At 46.6% G+C, this 17,999-nt stretch overlaps 2 protein-coding genes across 2 annotated transcripts; both read left to right on the plus strand.

Moving 5' to 3' along the window:
* Positions 1–1,284: 1,284 nt before the first annotated feature.
* Positions 1,285–11,491, plus strand: LOC144094882 (rhomboid-related protein 4-like). The gene is made up of 3 exons (XM_077628755.1): positions 1,285–1,672; positions 5,279–5,573; positions 11,080–11,491. Exons 1-3 carry the CDS (start codon positions 1,401–1,403, stop codon positions 11,302–11,304), a joined length of 792 nt encoding a protein of 263 aa, XP_077484881.1. The 5' UTR covers positions 1,285–1,400; the 3' UTR covers positions 11,305–11,491.
* A 3,306-nt stretch (positions 11,492–14,797) lies between these two features.
* Positions 14,798–17,366, plus strand: LOC144095421 (uncharacterized). The gene is made up of 2 exons (XM_077629165.1): positions 14,798–14,974; positions 16,821–17,366. The coding sequence occupies exons 1-2, from the start codon at positions 14,798–14,800 to the stop codon at positions 17,319–17,321; spliced, it is 678 nt and encodes a 225-aa protein (XP_077485291.1). The 3' UTR covers positions 17,322–17,366.
* Positions 17,367–17,999: the final 633 nt, after the last annotated feature.

Raw genomic sequence — 17,999 nt, forward strand, 5'->3', positions numbered from 1 at the left:
TGTACTGGGATGGGGCCCCTTGCGTTGCATGACTCCAGGTGCATGGGAGTTGCCACGAAATCCAACCCGAGTCCAACGTTCGCGCCAAATTGTTTTTTCTAGTCTGAAAAAGACACTGTATGTGGCAAAATCCAGAATGCCTTCCGGCGCCGGTGGTTGTTTTGGTCAGCGGTGCGTGACAGTTCGAAAAAATTTCGGGAGGGGGGGGAGGGCTGAAGCACAACAAGCCCCTCCCCCCCCCCCCATCCCCCCTGGCTACGCCCCTGCACCCCACCCACTTCTTCCGTTTAGCTACTGTGCAAGTATCATTCGACACACGCTCTCCTCCTGTAACTGCTATTTGCTCCTTCCGCGCGCTTAGGGGTGGTGCCGGCTAATTAGCGCCCAGGTTCTCGCCTGGCTACCACCGGCTACGCCTTGGCAAGTAAGCCATCCGGTGGGCAGGTTAACACTGGCGCAGTGGCACAAGGCCGGGGCTATGGCAGCTGGTGCACTCGGTGGGACTTTGGTTGCTTGGGGCTGGGTTGTGACCCAGGTTGCTCTTACCTATCAACCTATCACGATTAAATGGGCTCCAGCCTGAGACGGTGGGCAGGTTGCCCACCCCCCGATGGGCAGGTAAGCAGCCTGCCACAAGACCGGGTTCAGACAAACGGACGAACACAGCGCCGATATGCGAGGAATGGCCACTTTAATTTCTAGCGCACTAAATATCTCTTCCACTAGGATGCTGTGACCTGGCAGCAACAGTAGGCTTACACATGCCCTCACTTAGCCATTTTTATCGATTCTTCCTCCCTGAATATTCTGCACTGAGCCTGCGTTGTGGCGCATCTCGGTGCTTGTTTCACACCATCCGGGCACGTACAGCCTTTCCCAATCTCCCTCCTCCCCTTCCCCCAATATGCCATCCCACATTTGAGACCTGGGAGACTGCCCTTCTAGCTCGCGTGAGGTGAATCAGGTCCGGGTGGTTCGCCGAGCTCGGGCAGCAGGTCATGCCAATGGGACCCCGGACTGAGGGTCTCACCATGTATTCTATACTCCATAGTAGCGCACGTTGCCCTGTTTCGTTGGAGATAATTCAGAGTTAGCTGAAGCTGAGCTCAAAAGCACATCTTCTAATTATGCCATGGAGTTATTGACAACCGACTAGAGAACTGGCCATAGAGAGAGACATCACTTTAATTTTCGCATGATACAGCTTGCCCGCTTGATGGATATGCACCAGAAGAACGTATAATACGAAAAAATGGGACAGACACTGCTAGAAGAAGAAGAGAACGAGGTGTCACATCGGGGCCTTCTGCTAACTCCGCTTAGGGCACAAGAAGAGCGGCTCGCTTCGTCCCCTGGCAGGCCAGCACAGTGAGCATTGCTAGGTACACGCGAGCTGCGTCATGTCTGATTGGCATGAATGGTTCCTGGTCATAGACAAGTACTTGGCCAGCAATCTCAAGACGAGCACCGACTGGCTTGGCTTCGCCGCCATCAGTCTGGTCATAAAGGGATGCATCCTCGGATTTCCGCGTGGCCCATCCGACACATCCCTGACTCCTGTGGCGGCGCTGCTTTCCGCGATGATCCTCATACTTCGCGCCGACGTGTTGCCCGCATCTTGGCAAGCTGCGCTGCACGGTCCTTGCCTCAGCGCCGGCTTGGTTCTAAAAGAGTACGTTGCTGTGTTTTGCGCTTTTTCAGGCTAATCTGCTCGCATCGTGTCCAGCAACGACAACATTGCATGCCGTAAATGTCCGTTTTGCATGCATGGCTGCGATATTAAACTCGGGCAATTTTATTTTTTTTGGAGAATTTTGTTTAAAGAATTGTCCCTGAGAGCAAATAGCAGGTTGAGGATTTCTCTCTGCATTTTAAATTGTAGTAATCAGAGAAATTTTCCTCACTTCAGACATTAAAAATTGGCTGGGTAACTTACTGCTGCTAACCCATATATGCAGAAACTTCAAATGAAAAATTTATTATATAAAATGTTGATTTCACTTTAGAATTCAGAATTGTGATTTTATTAATAGAATTATTTTTCTCAGCATCGGCTTTAAAGGCGCTCTACAAAGTAGGATATTACAAAATTCACTGCCTGTTGTGTATGGTGAAGCTTCAAATATTTTACATCGACTTTAAGAACGCATTTCTCAACATTCGCCATGAATTTCTAATGACAAAACGCAAACATTCTTTTTTGCAGAATTTGAAAAATAGCCGCCAGAGAAAGGTTGCACACAACGTACAAAAAAAAAATGAGCGTGCACAGCGCGACCCTTGTGAGGGAAAAGTTTTGAGCGTCTTGAAGTTTTGCTAGCGAGCGCAAGCTTTTACACAATAAACTTTAGTGTTACTGCGCCGAAAAGCAGTGTCCTACGCTTAGGACGCGGGGCACATGTTGAAAAATGTATCATATAGATGGTGCTGCGGACATTGAGGTTGACTACCGAGCATTTATGGAACAAAAATAATGTGGTACCATTTCTGGTCCCCTCTTATGCAGTACTGTATATTGTTACGTGGCAGTAACAACGCTAAGAACCATTAATGAGTAGACTGGCGCAGAATTCAGACTCTTTACTAGGCTGACGCGCCGAGAAAAGGAACCGAACAAGTTGTCTGTGCCGGTACCAACAAGTGTGCTCGGCGATCGTGAGCGGCCCTCTGCCGCGCTCAATGTAACGTGGACAAAGAACTGCCGAGATAATGCGCGGAAATAACCTACGAGAATACCGATCAGTGTGAAAGCAGCAGCGTGCTGCCGCGATCATTGGAGATAAACCTCGTTATATTTTGGGTCACAAATTGATGCGTAAACCAATTTTTCTTGCATGCTTAAATTTTGATTCCATCTATGCAGCGTTACAAAACCTATCCATATGAAATGTTCACGCCCTTTCAGTGTGCGTGGAGTTATTTTATACTCCCTGTGTGAATATTTTAATATGTATCATTATTTTCTAGATTTTGTTATTTTGGTAATGCTAACAATAGTATCCTTATTTCATGTTCTATTTCATTGTTTGCGCCGTAGCTTTGTTTTATTTGCGCATTAGCATTTGGTGATTTTCTTTGACATGCTCACCAGTTGAATGTTTTTGTGGATTATAGGCCGCTATCTTGTTACCCCAGCTATGCGCCTATTGCTACAATTCCAAATGGGATGTGCAGTATGTACAAAGAAACAAACAAACAAGCAAGCAAGCAAGCAGGCAAGCAAGCAGGCAAGCAAGCAGGCAAGCAAGCAGCCACGCAGGCAGGCAGGCACGCAGGCAGGCAGGCAGGCAGGCAGGCAGACAGGCAGGCAGGCAGGCAGGCAAACAGGCAGGCAGGCAGGCAGGCAGGCAGGCAGGCAGGCAGGCAGGCAGGCAGGCAGGCAGGCAGGCAGGCAGGCACGCAGGCACGCAGGCACGCACGCACGCACGCACGCAGGCAGGCGGGCAGGCGGGCGGGCGGGCGGGAGACGGGCAGGCAGGCGGGCAGGCAGGCAGGCAGGCAGGCAGGCAGGCAGGCAGGCAGGCAGGCAGGCAGGCAGGCAGGCAGGCAGGCAGGCAGGGAAACAAACAAACAAGAATGATTAGAAGAATTAAGAACGAACAAAGTTTCGCGTTTATATTGCGTGTCTACCCTTTCCTTTGCGCTGGACGTAAATGCAGCTCTGTATTCGATGATGCCGTTCTCCCGGCAGTGCTGCCTCAGCACTATGCGATACCCTGGGCTGGTTACATAAATGGCACGTTATAGGTTCAGGGAGCTTTCGTTAGGTGGCCTAGCTATGCAGCTTAGAAACCGCCACTTCATTCTTTCTATATACATGATGTCGAGTGCAGAGTAGTTATATCAGTCAAGCAATTTGCGAAGAGAATAGTTTATCTTGGACTGAAAATAACCTGAATATTAAAAGCTATGTGCGCGTTGCCCGTCTCTGCTCGTAATTTATGCACTTGAATATTTTGGTGCGGATTGATTGAAATTGTAAACTGGATCCTTATTAACTACTTCCTTTAAAATGTAGCCTCATATGGCGATGGCGGCTAACTTTTCTCACCGGTCACCCCTGGTTCAAGTACAATTGAGTAGTGGAGCCGGGAAAAGCAAAAACTGATGCGCGAAATGAGTATTTTGGGAAATACCTGCACTGTGGCCTGATTGCGAACAACGTCAACGAAATATTGAGAATTGTATAAAATAAAAAGGGATAATGCAGGGACTTTTCACACTGGAAGTGTGAAGTAGTGCACGGAATAGGGACCTTTTGGAGCCGTGTAAACAACAAGATTTTTGTTCACTGCGCGTAACGTCAATGATTAATGCTAGATCTGCCTAGCGCCTCAAATCTTCCAGCAAAGGTACAGACCATGAAAGGATAAAGTCGAAAAGAGAGCGCAATTAACTTTGATGAATTACCTCCTTACGGAGCCAGATAGTTTATAAAAAATGGTCTTCAAACTCCGGCAGCAGTACATCTTCGGAGCTAACAATAATAAATAACAAGCGATCACTTTGAAGGTTTAAACTGCTCTGGACGTGTTGGGACTTTTGGCTTACTTAATTATTCATGGTCAAGCAACACAAAATCTACACAGAATGTTTACTACATTGGAATCAGTGCGCAAGCACCGTTTTTTTTTTCGGAGTAGAAGACGACAAAGAGCGGCCATTGCCGCGGGACGTAGCGCTCAAGCTTGGCGAATACACAATGCGAACAGACAACTGACGATTTTGCTTGGGGTTGGTAGCCATCGGATTAGTGCTTACACCTTAATAAAATAACATGTATTGAAGGTTGCCTCTGGTAAGCTCTCTTATTTGAAAAGCGCGCATGATAATGCAACACATACCCAACAATTCTTTACAAAAGCATTTTTGAGCGGGAAACCGTTTATGAACATATTTTTGTATATATTCTAAGATTTAATTACAAGACTCAATATAACAGCAAATCTCCCATCGGCAGGCTCCCATTTTTTGCTAGTAACGCTTTTGATATCGTCAGAACCCTTGCCCATTGGTTTTCTAAGGCAATCTTAATTGCTCGAGGCGAGCGATGAAAAAACTTTCAGAGGCCGATTTTGCTACACATTGGAAGAATGAACCATTACCTTCACTGTTTTCATAACAGTAACTTACAATTTGTTAATATAAAATTTTTTTCCAAGAATGTTGGACAAGCCTTCCGATTAGGCTCTTTGGGAAAAGCAGATTCTGCTTCTCTATGGGTGGACTTGAATTTTCCTGAATACTTCCGGCCTTACCGATCTTACGTGCCTCCCAGGGGCAACTGGAAGCTCCTTTTCCTGTCACCACTGCACACGCAAAGCTTTATGCACGCCACCTACGTTGTCTGTTCCCTGCTGTGCCTGGGCTGCCGCTTCGAGAGGCACCTGGGCTCGGCGCGGTTCGCCCTTCACGTATTGCTGCTCACCGTCGCCACTGGGCTGCTCTACTGTGTGACAGCAGGCTTGCTGGCCTCGGCTTCTCTGGGCGTGTTCGATGTGGACGGCGTGTTTCCCTTCGAGATGGGGTACAAGTGCTTCACTGGCCCCACCGCCGTCCTGCTTGCAATGAAGGTGAGAACTGCCACGTAAACAACGTCGTAAGCGCGATTCACAGTGAATCTCGTGTAGCATACGCGGGGTATTGATATATGCTGGCCTCGCCTTCCCCTGGTGCACCGGGGGTGAAGGATGTTGGAGGAGGAGGAGGAGGAACAACTTTATTTACGTCATGGCCTAATGGCATCATGACCTAATGGCGCCGTGACGGGGGCCCAGGCGGCAACTCAGCTGAGGATCTGAGGCCTTTGTCGCTCAAGAGCCGCCGAGACCTGCTGGACGGCCCAGGTTTGCACGTCACGGTCAGAGCATTCCGCCGCAGCCGCGAGTCGAGGCGGAATCGTTATGCTTTTAGAAGCCTCGTCGGGGAATTTTGTGCAGTCCCATAGGATGTGCGTCAGAGTTGCCCTCTCCCGCTGGCACACGCGACACACATCACTTTCATATAAGTTTGGGTATAGATGAGTCATTAACACCGGGGTTGGTAAAGAACCAGTTTGTAGTAGTCTAAACAGCACCGCCTCCGCTCGGCTCAGTCCCGGGTGTGGGGGTGGGAAAGTCCTTCGAGCGAGGCGGTAAAACTGCGTAAGTTGATTGAATGTTGTCATGTGGTCTTTGGCACTGCACCACGTCGGACGGTCGGTTGCAGCGGCGCGGTTTGTTAGCGCTCGCGCCACTGCATGTGCCGTCTCGTTATGGTTAGCGTGCTTCTCCGACGCATCGTTGCCCGCATGCGTCGGGAACCACCTGAGTCTGACATACCTCTCTTCCCGTTGTAGGTCAGTCGAGCACAGAACGCGCACAGCCTCACCGCACACTTTGCCCTTGGCATAATTCCGCACTGCACTTCGGGAATCACACAGCACCGTTTGGCATCCGGGGTCGGCAATGGCCAAGGCAATGGCTACCTCCTCCGCCTGACATGCCTCTGGGACCCGTAAGCTTGCCGCTGCCCTCGTGGCGCCTGATGACGCATCGATGACAGTAGCTACGAACGCCGTGTGGTCTCCCTGGTATTCAGCCGCATCCACGAACCTGGCGTGCGCATCCTTGGCATGAAAGTCGATGAGGAATTTGGCCCTCGCCGCTCTTCGCTCCTTATTAAACTCAGGGTTCATGTTTCTCGGGATGAGGTCTACCCGAATCCGGCATCGGGTCCCGTCAGGAACAGGAACGTCACTAGTGGCCTTTTTCAACCTGGGCGTGAAGCCCAAGTAATGAAGTATACGCCTACCAGCCTCGGTCATAGAGAGCCGCTCCAGCTGCCGCTCCAGCTGGGCAGTCTGTTGCGCTTCCGCAAGCTTCTGTTTTTTGGTGTCCTGCGAGGCCTTGATCTCCTCTGGTATGATGACCTCTACGATGTAGTGGTCGCTACCGAGCTCACACCCCAGGTTGTGCCAGGAGATACCGGCCTTCTCGTCGTTCTTCACAAACGGGAGGTCCGGCGTCGTGTCTCTGGACACAGAGGTCCCAATCCTCGATGTTGGAAAATATTTGAGTGTTCATGTTTTTTTAACTCCGTCTCTTCGGGTGAGGCTCGAAGTTTTCAGCCCTTCTGATCTTCACTCTGACGCCTCTTTTCGATACGAAGGTGTTTTCCTCTGTACTTTGCTTTCAGCATCGTGGCGGGTTTCCAGGGCATAGTGCGAGCCCTGTACTTTCTATGTATTTTAAAACATTCTTAAGGGCAGCTGCAGGGACAAGTACAATTAAACGCTCATCTGGGTTTCTTTTGTTCGCCATTCTGTTTTCCTTCGGCTGATGAAAATGCGTTTTTATCAAAAGATTACAATTAGCTTTTTCTATCCTTCGAAACCACAACTTCTTGCTGTCTTAACAGACTAAGCCTCTAGTAGAGAAGCCTACAGCGTAGAAAGATATACGCTATAATTATAGTCTATTTTTTTCATGCATTATTAGGTAAGAGTGACAAGAATCTGCCTTCTCTTTCTCCTTTTTAAATAGGTAAAATGAACAAACACATGACTACCGGAAAAATTGGATGGCAATAAGAAAGCATTTGAATACCTAATTTTTTCGCAAAACCCACATACCCGTGTACATTGAAACATATAGTAGCGACGCAGTCAGTGCCAGTGTGAAATGTACGCTTCTTTTTTATCATTTTCTCCTGTGGGCTTCCTTGTGGCTTGTACTGGTTTGTACATCACTCAACAGCACAATTATTTCAGCAATACCACAGACGCATTGTGGTATCACTGAGTATATGAAGGCTGCGTTCGAAATGGTGGTTCTGGGTTGGGTTTTATGGAGCAAAAGCGGCTAATGATTTCATGAGCCAAACGTACGATAAATAATGTTTCTTTTTGTGGAAACGGACACAATTAAGTGTTTCGAAAACCATTTATTTTATTTACGATGTTCGCTTCCTTTAACAACGCAGAGAGGCACGAGAATTGAAGAGGTTCATTTCCTGCCAAGAGCAAGCAAGATTGGAAGAGAACGTTATCTTCGTAAAAAAATGGCTTTTCTTACTTTATCAAGTTATAACCACAAAACCAACATGTGCTGTATCTGAACCACTTGTCTACATACTTTACATACGGGCTTGTCTTGTGTCATGAGTATTCAGTATGTGAGATGCGTATATCAGGTGCAAGGGTGCAAAAATTAACTACGAAGTAGCGTTCTTGACATCTACGTGTATTTTATTCTTCAAGAATCACCTCAGCCAAGTGCAGTTTGTTGCTTACTTCGACCTGACATGCAGCAAACGGCTTAGCTCCCAGTTAGCTGTGTCAGATTTGGTGAAGCCTTTAATATGAGGCACGTTTATTTTTTTTTACCACCAGGGGCTCGTTCCAACAGATGCATTTGTTTAGTTCTTACGTAGTCACTAATACCGACGTAACAGACGACGAGCAGTTTTTCATTACATTTTCTTGTGTTTTCGCAGTTTTGTTTTTTGTATGGTGGCTCCTGTTAACAAATATATAGCGTTTATGGAGTGCAGTACTGTGCACACGTCCGGATAAGCAGTGCAGATATTTCTCTCTTCAGTGTTCTGATTTAATTTTTTTTCTGCAGCTACGTAGACAGCTTTACACTTAGCGGTAAGAAATTGAAGATACTGTTGCAGTTGCATAAGAGCTTTCCCATTTGTTTTGTATTACTGAATTCCCGAGGTGCATGCCGTTTTTTCAGACGCCTTAATAAAATTAGATGTAAGTGACGCTTTTTTTTTTCAGCGCGAAGTATTCTTGTAGCATGTGTTCGTGTAGTGCAGGGATGTACCATGGTTGCAGTAGATTTTGTCTTGGGCAAAATTGGGTGGCTTATTTAGTATTGACATTTTTCAGCAAAGTGCAGTAGAAAATGCCTTTTAGATTTGGGTTTATTGCCCTGGAAGGGCACATTGCGACGATGGGGTAGCATAGATGATTTGGTAGGAACCGTATTTAAAGCCCGGCTGACATGGTAATTGGGAGATGTGCATTCTAAAAAAAGACCTTCAATGGTGCGCACTCACAGAAGACGTTAAATGATACGTTAGAATTTTGGATTGGCTCGTGGTGACACACCTCGAGAAGCTCTGAGTGAAACAGTTGCTGAAAAACGAACTTTACAGAGCAAACAACTCAACTGATGGTGCATTTGTACGAGACGCCGTGGTGGCTCAATGGTTTTGATGCTCGATTGCTGACCAAAAAGACGCGGGTTCGACCCCGGCTCGCGGACGTCGCATTTCGATGCAGGCGAAATGCTAGAGGCCCGTGTAGTGTGCAATGTCAGTGCAGAATAAAGATCCCTAGGTGGTCGAAATTATCTACAGCTCTGAACTGCCACGTACCTTAGAGCCTCCGTCCATTTGTTTGGTGAAACCTCATAATCCAACCGTGCATTGTTCGCCAAAGACCGCGCGCTTGTAATGTGTACCCTCGATAATTGCCGGGTCTTTCTGCATAGCCCAGGACTAGGATTGCTATTAGTGTCGAACATGTAGAAATACAAGGCTCAAATGGCCTCTCGCCGGTTTGCTTAGTGTCCAAGAATTAGCAAGTTTTGAATATTACGATGCAACAAAAAAGAAATCTTGCGCCTCAACCGCGGTAAGAAAAGCACGGCGTAACGTGCAAGTATTCAACAATAAATGTCGTACTGTCGAGAGCAAAATTTGTCTATAACTGAAGAGCTTTGGACAGACTTGATTGCCGCGCAACTTCCCAACACTGCATACTGTCCAGAGATATGAGGAAGTGGCCGTTTTCATCCAGAGGAATGTCATTCCGTTCATTTCAGTTCGCGGTGCTCCAGCTTTGTGCAAGCGCCAAATGGCTCCACAAGACAAGAGAACCATGCAGCCGCTTGTTTTACATAAGACTCTTTCATCCAAAAGTACCTTTGCTTATTGCTGCAAAAGAAGTTAGCTTGGCACAGAAAAAGTTTCACCTTTTTTCTCGACAGTATATACGGCAGAAATGCGACCGTGGCAAACTGCCACGAAAACAGGCATCCCCGGGTGCCATTTTGTTTTGCAGAGTTGTTCTGGCTCTTCTAAAGGGCAGTTAATTGTGGGGTTCATTTAGTAATGTGCAAGAATATTCTTGCATTCGCGATCGCTAGAGAACCAAAAATTTATATCCTAAATTTTAATCTACTCTGTACATTTAAGCAGATAACTGGCATTATAAAAATTTTACACCACGTCTTCGAGCTTTCCGCTCTCTTGACGCTGAATTTGTGCTAGCACGGTCTACGTGAAATTACCATTATTCCTTCAGACTGTTAGGCCATGCGTGAGGGATTTTTGTAATTAAGATTTTGTCTCTTATAGTATGCTACGAGTGAACAATAAATCGCCTTTTCATCATGCGCTCCGAAGAAATTTGCTTTGGTAATTTTCAGGAGCACATGCCACGTGCGCACGACGTTCCTGGAGGTATGTTCAATAGAATGTGCGAACTTTGTCGGCTTTCTCAATGCTGGTGCATCCTGGATTGAGGCGTGGCCTGTCTTAGATCCTTCAGAGCCAATCACGCGTCAAACTCAGGCAGCCAGTCTTCATTATTTCCCGTCTAACAAAACACTTTCTTTTCAATTACGACAGCATTAACATGTTTCTCGCGAGTTTGTTTCGCTTTTAGTTCCTTCGTGGCTTCTGTGGTGGGTAATTAGCAATGATGATGCTGTGCAGAAACATGAATATTTTGTTTCCACAAATGTATAAGCTAAGAGTAGCCTGTTTTCGTGTGTTTGGGACCTTTCAAATCATGCAGGCATCATGTGGCCACAGCCGGCCATGCGAATTTCAACGGCTGCCGATGTATTTCGTACATTCATTTTCAGTGATACTGCATATTATTCGTAGTGATGTGAGCATATGTGCCACCAGGGCGACGACTCCACAAGGCGTTTAATGTAATTTACTGTAACGTTAAGTCGGGTCCATGCGTCCTTAAACCACTGAATATCTGCGCACGGCGCCATTCGGTACACTCAGTCTACTCAGCGTAGCACTCTTTGGAAGACTTACCTCTTCGGTGTTTATCCTTCGTGACAGGTTTCACTCGCCAAGTACACAGACGCCCTGGACGACGATGAACCGAACGCTCCCATTACCTACCCGTTCTTGTGGTTCCTACTACCATGCCCGGTTCTGGTTGGCGCCGCGACGGAAGCGGGCACTTTGCAGCTGCTCATGCCGTTTATGTGGGCGCACGGGCATTTGGCCGGCATCGCTGTGGGAATGGCTTTCTTCCTCTTACCAAGAGTGTTGCGCAGCTGAGCCTGGTCGGCGAGCTTGGAGGACCTATCCGGCTGCCAGGGGACGGCCTTTCCTATGGCATCAAGCCCGAAATGCGACTGGGAATCTAGCCTTAAACACTAAGCTAAAAACTAAAGCGGAATTTTGAAAGCAAAATTTACATTATTGCATAGTTAAAATAAAGTCACCGCAACTCGGAGTGAGCTTCAACGAAAATAGCAAACTCGCCGCATTAAATGGGAGCAGGAGGCATTACTTCGCTTGGAAGAGCGAGTGATGCAAGTTGTTGGTAACTGATATAAAAGTGTGAATGAAAAAGAAGAGCCCAGAAAAAAGCAACTCATCCGGTGCACGTGAGTAGTCGGGAAAGCCAAATTTTGTCGAGCCACAGAGGGTGATCGTGTTTTAGAAATTCTAAAGTGATATGGCTATTACTAACGACTAGCTACAAGTCTCTAATTGCAACCAGAAGCTTAGTTGTTGTACTTAAAAAGTTTGTTATCACAAATTAGTTAAGCGGCTAGCTAGTTAACATAATTTACATGTTTCCTGATTTCCGGCAACACAGGTATTATTGTGCCGCAGAAGCCGCCTACATGCCTGAAAAGCGTATTAAAAAAATTTTCGTTCACCGTTGCTGAAACACCTAGTATATTACCAGCTTCAGCCAGCGAGTCCATATCGCACGGAACCTTTTATGCGCTTATGGGCGTCACCAGTTTGCGACTTCACCTACGGTATTGAGCCACACATGCGCTATTATTCTTGATTTTGTGCTTTGCATACTGCCGCGCTTGTTATTTCAGTCACTAGTACAGTTGCTTAGATTAGTGATTAAGAGGTTATCTGTATTATTCTCTCTAAACCCAAAACCGCGCAGGGTCTTTTGTGTTATAGTGTGGTTTTTAATAACATGACGCGTCCTCGTTTCCACCTTGGTTTAAAGAGTTTTGCTCTTTTGTGGTTACTAGGCCACTCGAAAATGTTGATGTCTAAGCATGTTCCTTGTGTTAGTCGCCTTGTGATTAAAATGATTAGAGGGAAACGCAGAAAAAATAAATCGTGGTGCCGTAAGCTAGTACGGGTTATAATCAATAAAATTACAGAGGGCACTTAAGGCCGCTTACATGCCTTCATTGCGAATGCATTGTCTCATCGTGCGTTCTTTTGTGAGGTTCATTACAGATTCCTCCCTTTCTAAAGACACACATATTCTTCAGTTGCAAGGAACCGCACACACTAGGTTCACCATTATTCGCCAAGAATTAACGCGTTGCTTCATCGTAATAAATATCATGTTTGAAAGAGCAAACATTCGTGTCTTGTGTGTTGCGAGCTCGCCTCGAAATCTGAGCGTGATTGAATAAATTCCCAGCATCTTAGAAAGAAAATGTATTTCTGTAGCGATAGCTACATTACGATAGGATTTCGAGCTTTCAGCTTGGCGGCGCCGCCACGCTGTCACGTGGTTGGTCACTTGGTGCGGAGCAGCTGCCGGCGGCGCGGCGGCGTGGTTGGTCAGGTGACCAGGCACGTCTCTAGTAACGTGGTGCGGAGCAGCGCTGCTGCCGGCAGCGCGGCGCGTCGCCGGCGAAACCGAGCTGCAATAGCTGTGCGCATGCGCCGTGTCAAGTGGAACGGAGATGAAGGAACGCCCAGAGAAACGGAGCGGCGAAAGACTGACTTTGCAATTCAACTGAGCAGGAGTTACAGTCACGTGTGAAGTCACAGGAAAGATCAGCTTCACATTCCCTTCATTTCTCAGGTGCGAACTACTCTATTTGATGAAATTGATAAAGTGACCTCATAACGCGTAGTATTTTGTAGACTTGAGCGCCTCATTGTGTCCTCTGTTGTATACTGAGGGCCATACAGGATTTTTAAGCGTGTTTATAGATAACGCAGAGCAAACTTAAAATATCTTGTTGACATATCACCTAACAAATTGCTATAGGAAGATCAGCTACCCTCATAACGGCAGTGTGCAATTCTTCACCGATTCACAACTCTGCCCCTAAACAGTCCGCGAATATTATCTTCCCATCTTTGTGGCTAGTGCGTGCTGCAGATCACTGAAACATATAATTCATACTACTGCGATAAATCACCTAGAAGGCACCAAGTTTATCGCGCAAGACGAGCGGGCTGTTAGGTCCGGATTGTCATTCGTTTTTTAGATGACAATTTGGTTTCCAATCAAGAAAGTTTACAATTTCATTCAGTATTTCCGGACTTTTAGAAGGCGTTCGATACCGTTGCCCGTGATCTTTTACTGTGCCAGTTGTCAATTCCTGGCCTACTTTTCGCTATTTTGCACTGCTTACAGGACCACTTGTCGAATAGAAAGCTTTTTTCCATAGTTAGGTCCGCATTCTGCTCCTTTGTTGATGTGACTTGGGCTGTGCCAATTTGGTCGTTTCTAGGGCCGCTGATATTATCGATGTAAATCAATGATCTAGCCGAAGAAATCTCGTCTAATGCGCGGATTTATGCCGCCGCCTGTGTTATATATAGATGCATCCGTCGTCGAATGGCCGTTAACATTTTGCAAATTGATGTTCATTTTGAGGGGCCATGGTCTGATACGAGGAAAATGCGCCTAAGCGCAAATATAGTTTATGTAAGGTAAGCAGGAAAGTGACATCCTGTTCTCCCGCAATACCATTTTACTGGCTACTTCCTTGTCCATATTGATAATTTTAAGTGCCTGTGCTGAAGCGTATATTTTTGGTCCGACTGAGCGTGGAACAAGACTGCAGTATACTTAACTAGCCAAGGTACTGTTGTAATAAATTTCTCAAAAAAGTAACTTTAGATCTATTCGACTGACCATCAATGAAGGCCTCTGTGTCACTAATATATGCCCTAATCTTGAATATGCATGTTCAATATAAAGAGAACATATGACGGGGTAATCAAGAAACTACAACACAAAAAACTGCTGGCGGTTTTGTCTCTAAGAGCTGTAATTTTGGTTTCAGCTTAACAAGGATTAAAAGCCATTCCGGATGGCACCATCTTTATAAAAGAAGGAAGCCGCTCAGATTGAAATTTTTTCATATTGAATTTATTAGCGACACGGGCATTGCCAAGAATATTTATCTGAAGGTCCTTCACTGTATTCTTCCGCGAAGCATTCATGCAAGAGCAATTTGAAAGATTACGTGACGCACGAATGCTTTGCCGATTCCTTCATTAGGTTTGCAGTAAGTTAGCGCGCAATCTCACGGATGACAGAATAATCAATGTTTCTTCCACCGTATTCTTCTTGGCATCATGTGAGATGTCTGATCAGCGAGTTTTGTTGTACTCAGCGTATCAATTTTATGAACTGCGCCTACTGGTCACTTTGTTGGTGTTATATGACACACCATTGTCGTAAACGCCCTGCAATAATGTCGCATGGACGATTCCAGGTATATGCATGTATGAATAATAAAAATAAATATAGCGCCGTCCAGCCTAGGCACCCCGACGGCGTGCAGCAAAAAGGAGGAAGAAGAAAGACACCAGGATGACGGCAGCGTCGGCCGCTCCGCTCACCGCTGCTACCGACTTCGGCGCCGACCCTCAACGCGGGCCGACTGCGGTGGGCATTGTCGTGCCTCCGGGGCAAGTCGCTCCCGCCAAGGTATACGAAGACGACGAGGACGAGGTAGAGGAGCTCTTCCGACCCCAGCCTGCCCGACAGGTTAGTCTTGTTGGCTTCCTTTCGGGCTGGGGCATACATGTACCCCGCACGCCACATATATAGCAACCGGAGCTGCAAGGGGCTGCATTTTGTTACGTTTCATCGATTTTTTTATTTTTATTCGTGCTCTGCCATTTGTTGCTACTCTCGCTGGCACAGGCCCTGAGCGATGACTTAACACTGGTAGTGGTATAAGCATGTGAATGATGCCACTTGTATCACCGACACTCACCACCTGTCTCGCGAATAAGGTTTGCCGTGGCAGTGCGAAGAATTCAAGAGCCATAGTCCCTGCCGCATGCCTAGTCCACATGGGGCGGCAGCAGGGTGTCCAGTGACATCGCCGCGTCCAGATCTAGCTGTACCTGTGATGGCTTGTATGTGTGTTCACCTCCTGTTGGTTGCTATCGTCGGGGTCCACGTCACGACCAAAGCGAAGTTTACAGAAAATGAAGGCAGGTTTCCTCTGCTCATGCTTTTTCTATTTCATATAAATTGAAAAGAAACTATTTATTTAAAAAAAATTATTTATTTTTTTTCTCCACTAACATGCCACCCCAACCAGCCGAACAAAGATTCGTCTCAACAGCACGCAAAATGCTCTGTAATATCTGCTTATACCGCATAGGTTACCAGCTATTACTGGGCTGCGTTTGGCCTTTCAGTATGCACTTTCCGCACGAAGCGCCGTGCTCCGCTACGTTATCTGTCATCTCTCTGAAAAAAACACTAGTAAAGCGGCAGGCTTATACGCGTACGTAAGGTGTAAACAATCAATGACTCCAGCCGAAGCTAATAAGACAGGTTCTTGGGGTGCAACAATTTCCTTCATTTTCTTTTTTCAGCAGGCCTGCAAACCTGAAACTTCACGTCATACATGGTGTGTGGACTTTATACCTAGATTTGGCGATAAATAATTCAGTTTTGGTATGTTCACAAAGTAGACAGAGACTGGACAAGCAACTTCCGTGACTCAGCATTTTTGTATTTATTTTCTCAAATGCCCGCCAGGCGGAATTACATTATGGGTCGGCTGACATACGTATTAAGTAATTAGTTCTTCGATTCATGCTTTGAAGTGGTCAGGGGTGTTATGTAGTACAGTTTCCATTCAAAGGTTGTTCCACTCTGGCAGTCTGGCGGAATAATGACTTGAGATGGGCAGAGGTGGATACTCGAGGAGGATTCACGGCTTTCGTGGGGTTAATACGGCGTGAATAACGGTGGGCTGGAGTGATGACGGAAGTGCTCAGGGGTGATTAGTAGAATTTAGGATGAAGAAAAACTCAATCTTTCGGCGCCATTCGCGGCAGGGGAGGTGGGCGCGAGATTTTAGTGCTTTAACGCTGGTGAGGCAAGAATAATCGGAATATATGAAACGCACAGCGCAGTTCTGTACGCATTCCAAGGCTTTGGTAAGTCGACTTGATGTGGGTCTCAGATGGCAGATGCTTATTGAAGTTTCGGCCTAACTAAAGTCTATAGTCTGTAATACACGGTTAACATCATTAGTTATATTCATAATGTGCACGGGAGGTACAAGTCAAGTCGTGTGTGAGGCTGGTTCCTAGGTATTTGTATGATAGTGCGTTTGCTATTGCGCCCCCGCATATGCTGTAATTTTATGATTGATACGACTGACTACAATGAAATGTTACAAGAATTATCTTATTAGCATTTAAAGACATTAACTAATTAGAACACCAATTTTCAGTTAGTTGTAAGTTGTTTTGCAGATGACAAGAACACAGTTTCGAGAGGACTAAAATCTCATTAAGATCTAGTCATAACATATAAGTTTTATAGATTTATGCACGATGAATATCTCGGGATGGTTATACCGCAGGGTCGTGGATTGCCATTCTCACTGCTGATTCTGTCCTTCGTATTCCTGGCCCTCCTTGGAACTACGGCGGCGATCTTCTACAAGTTCAACAGAACGTTGGAATACACGACAGAACCACCGAAACCAACCCCTGCAAAGCCTCCAGGACCTGAGGGAGGAGCAGCGACATCACCTACAGAGGTTTCGGAGGCTCCAGAACCTACTGAGCCTGCGCCGCCTCCAGAGCCTCCTGCACCTCCAGCACCTCCGGAGCCTCCGGCACCTCCTGCACCTCCGGAGCCTCCGGCACCTCCGGCACCTCCTGCACCTCCGGGTCCTCCGGCACCTCCGGCACCTCCTGCACCTCCGGGTCCTCCGGCACCTCCTGCACCTCCGGACGGATCCTCCTGGACCTCAACCTCCGGCACCACCGGGTCCTCCGGTGCCTCCGCGGCCTCCAGTTCCCAGAAACATCAGCGGAGCACTTGTGACGGACGCTGCAGACGAATACGTCGCCCCTGACGCCAGCAGTGGAGAAAGCGACGCAAATAGCATTATAGCACCATCCGCGGGGCCTTATGACGAAGAATATAAGATCCGCTGAAACGATCACTGGCCTAGGCTGCGACTACTTTTGATGTCTCGCTCTGAAATTTCCATCATATCCAGCAATTATAGAAAAAAGCATTTTTTAGTGAGAAACCTTTTATGAACGCAATTTTTTTCATATAATAACCCGCAGATCACCAGTCAGCAGTCTTGCATTTCTTTTCTATATTCACGATTTGGTTATCATCAAAAGAGTTCCGCATTGGTTTTCTATGGCATTCGTAACTGTTCGATGCGATTGATGGAAGCACTGTAAAAGTGCTACTTAATATTTCTGCTACATATCACAATAATGGACCGTTAACTTTGATATTTCCGGAAGTGTCTTATAATATTTCAATTTTTAAAATTTTTGCTGAGAAAGCTGCACATTCATTTAGTCTTAATGTAATGCAGCATTATGGATGCCGTATAGGCGGAAGAAGTATCGTTACATTTCATTCGTGAGTGTATATCTCGCGATTCTGTTTGCAGTAGTAGTAATAACGCGTTATTATTATAGACTCGGTTCAGCGAAGAAAGCGTCGTCGCCGGCGTGCTAGAAGTTTACGGATTGATCCAAAAGGTATTGATGTCAAACGTGGAGTGGGG

The sequence above is a fragment of the Amblyomma americanum genome, chromosome 6, assembly GCF_052857255.1.
Source record: "Amblyomma americanum isolate KBUSLIRL-KWMA chromosome 6, ASM5285725v1, whole genome shotgun sequence".
NCBI classification, from domain to species: Eukaryota; Metazoa; Arthropoda; class Arachnida; order Ixodida; family Ixodidae; genus Amblyomma; species Amblyomma americanum.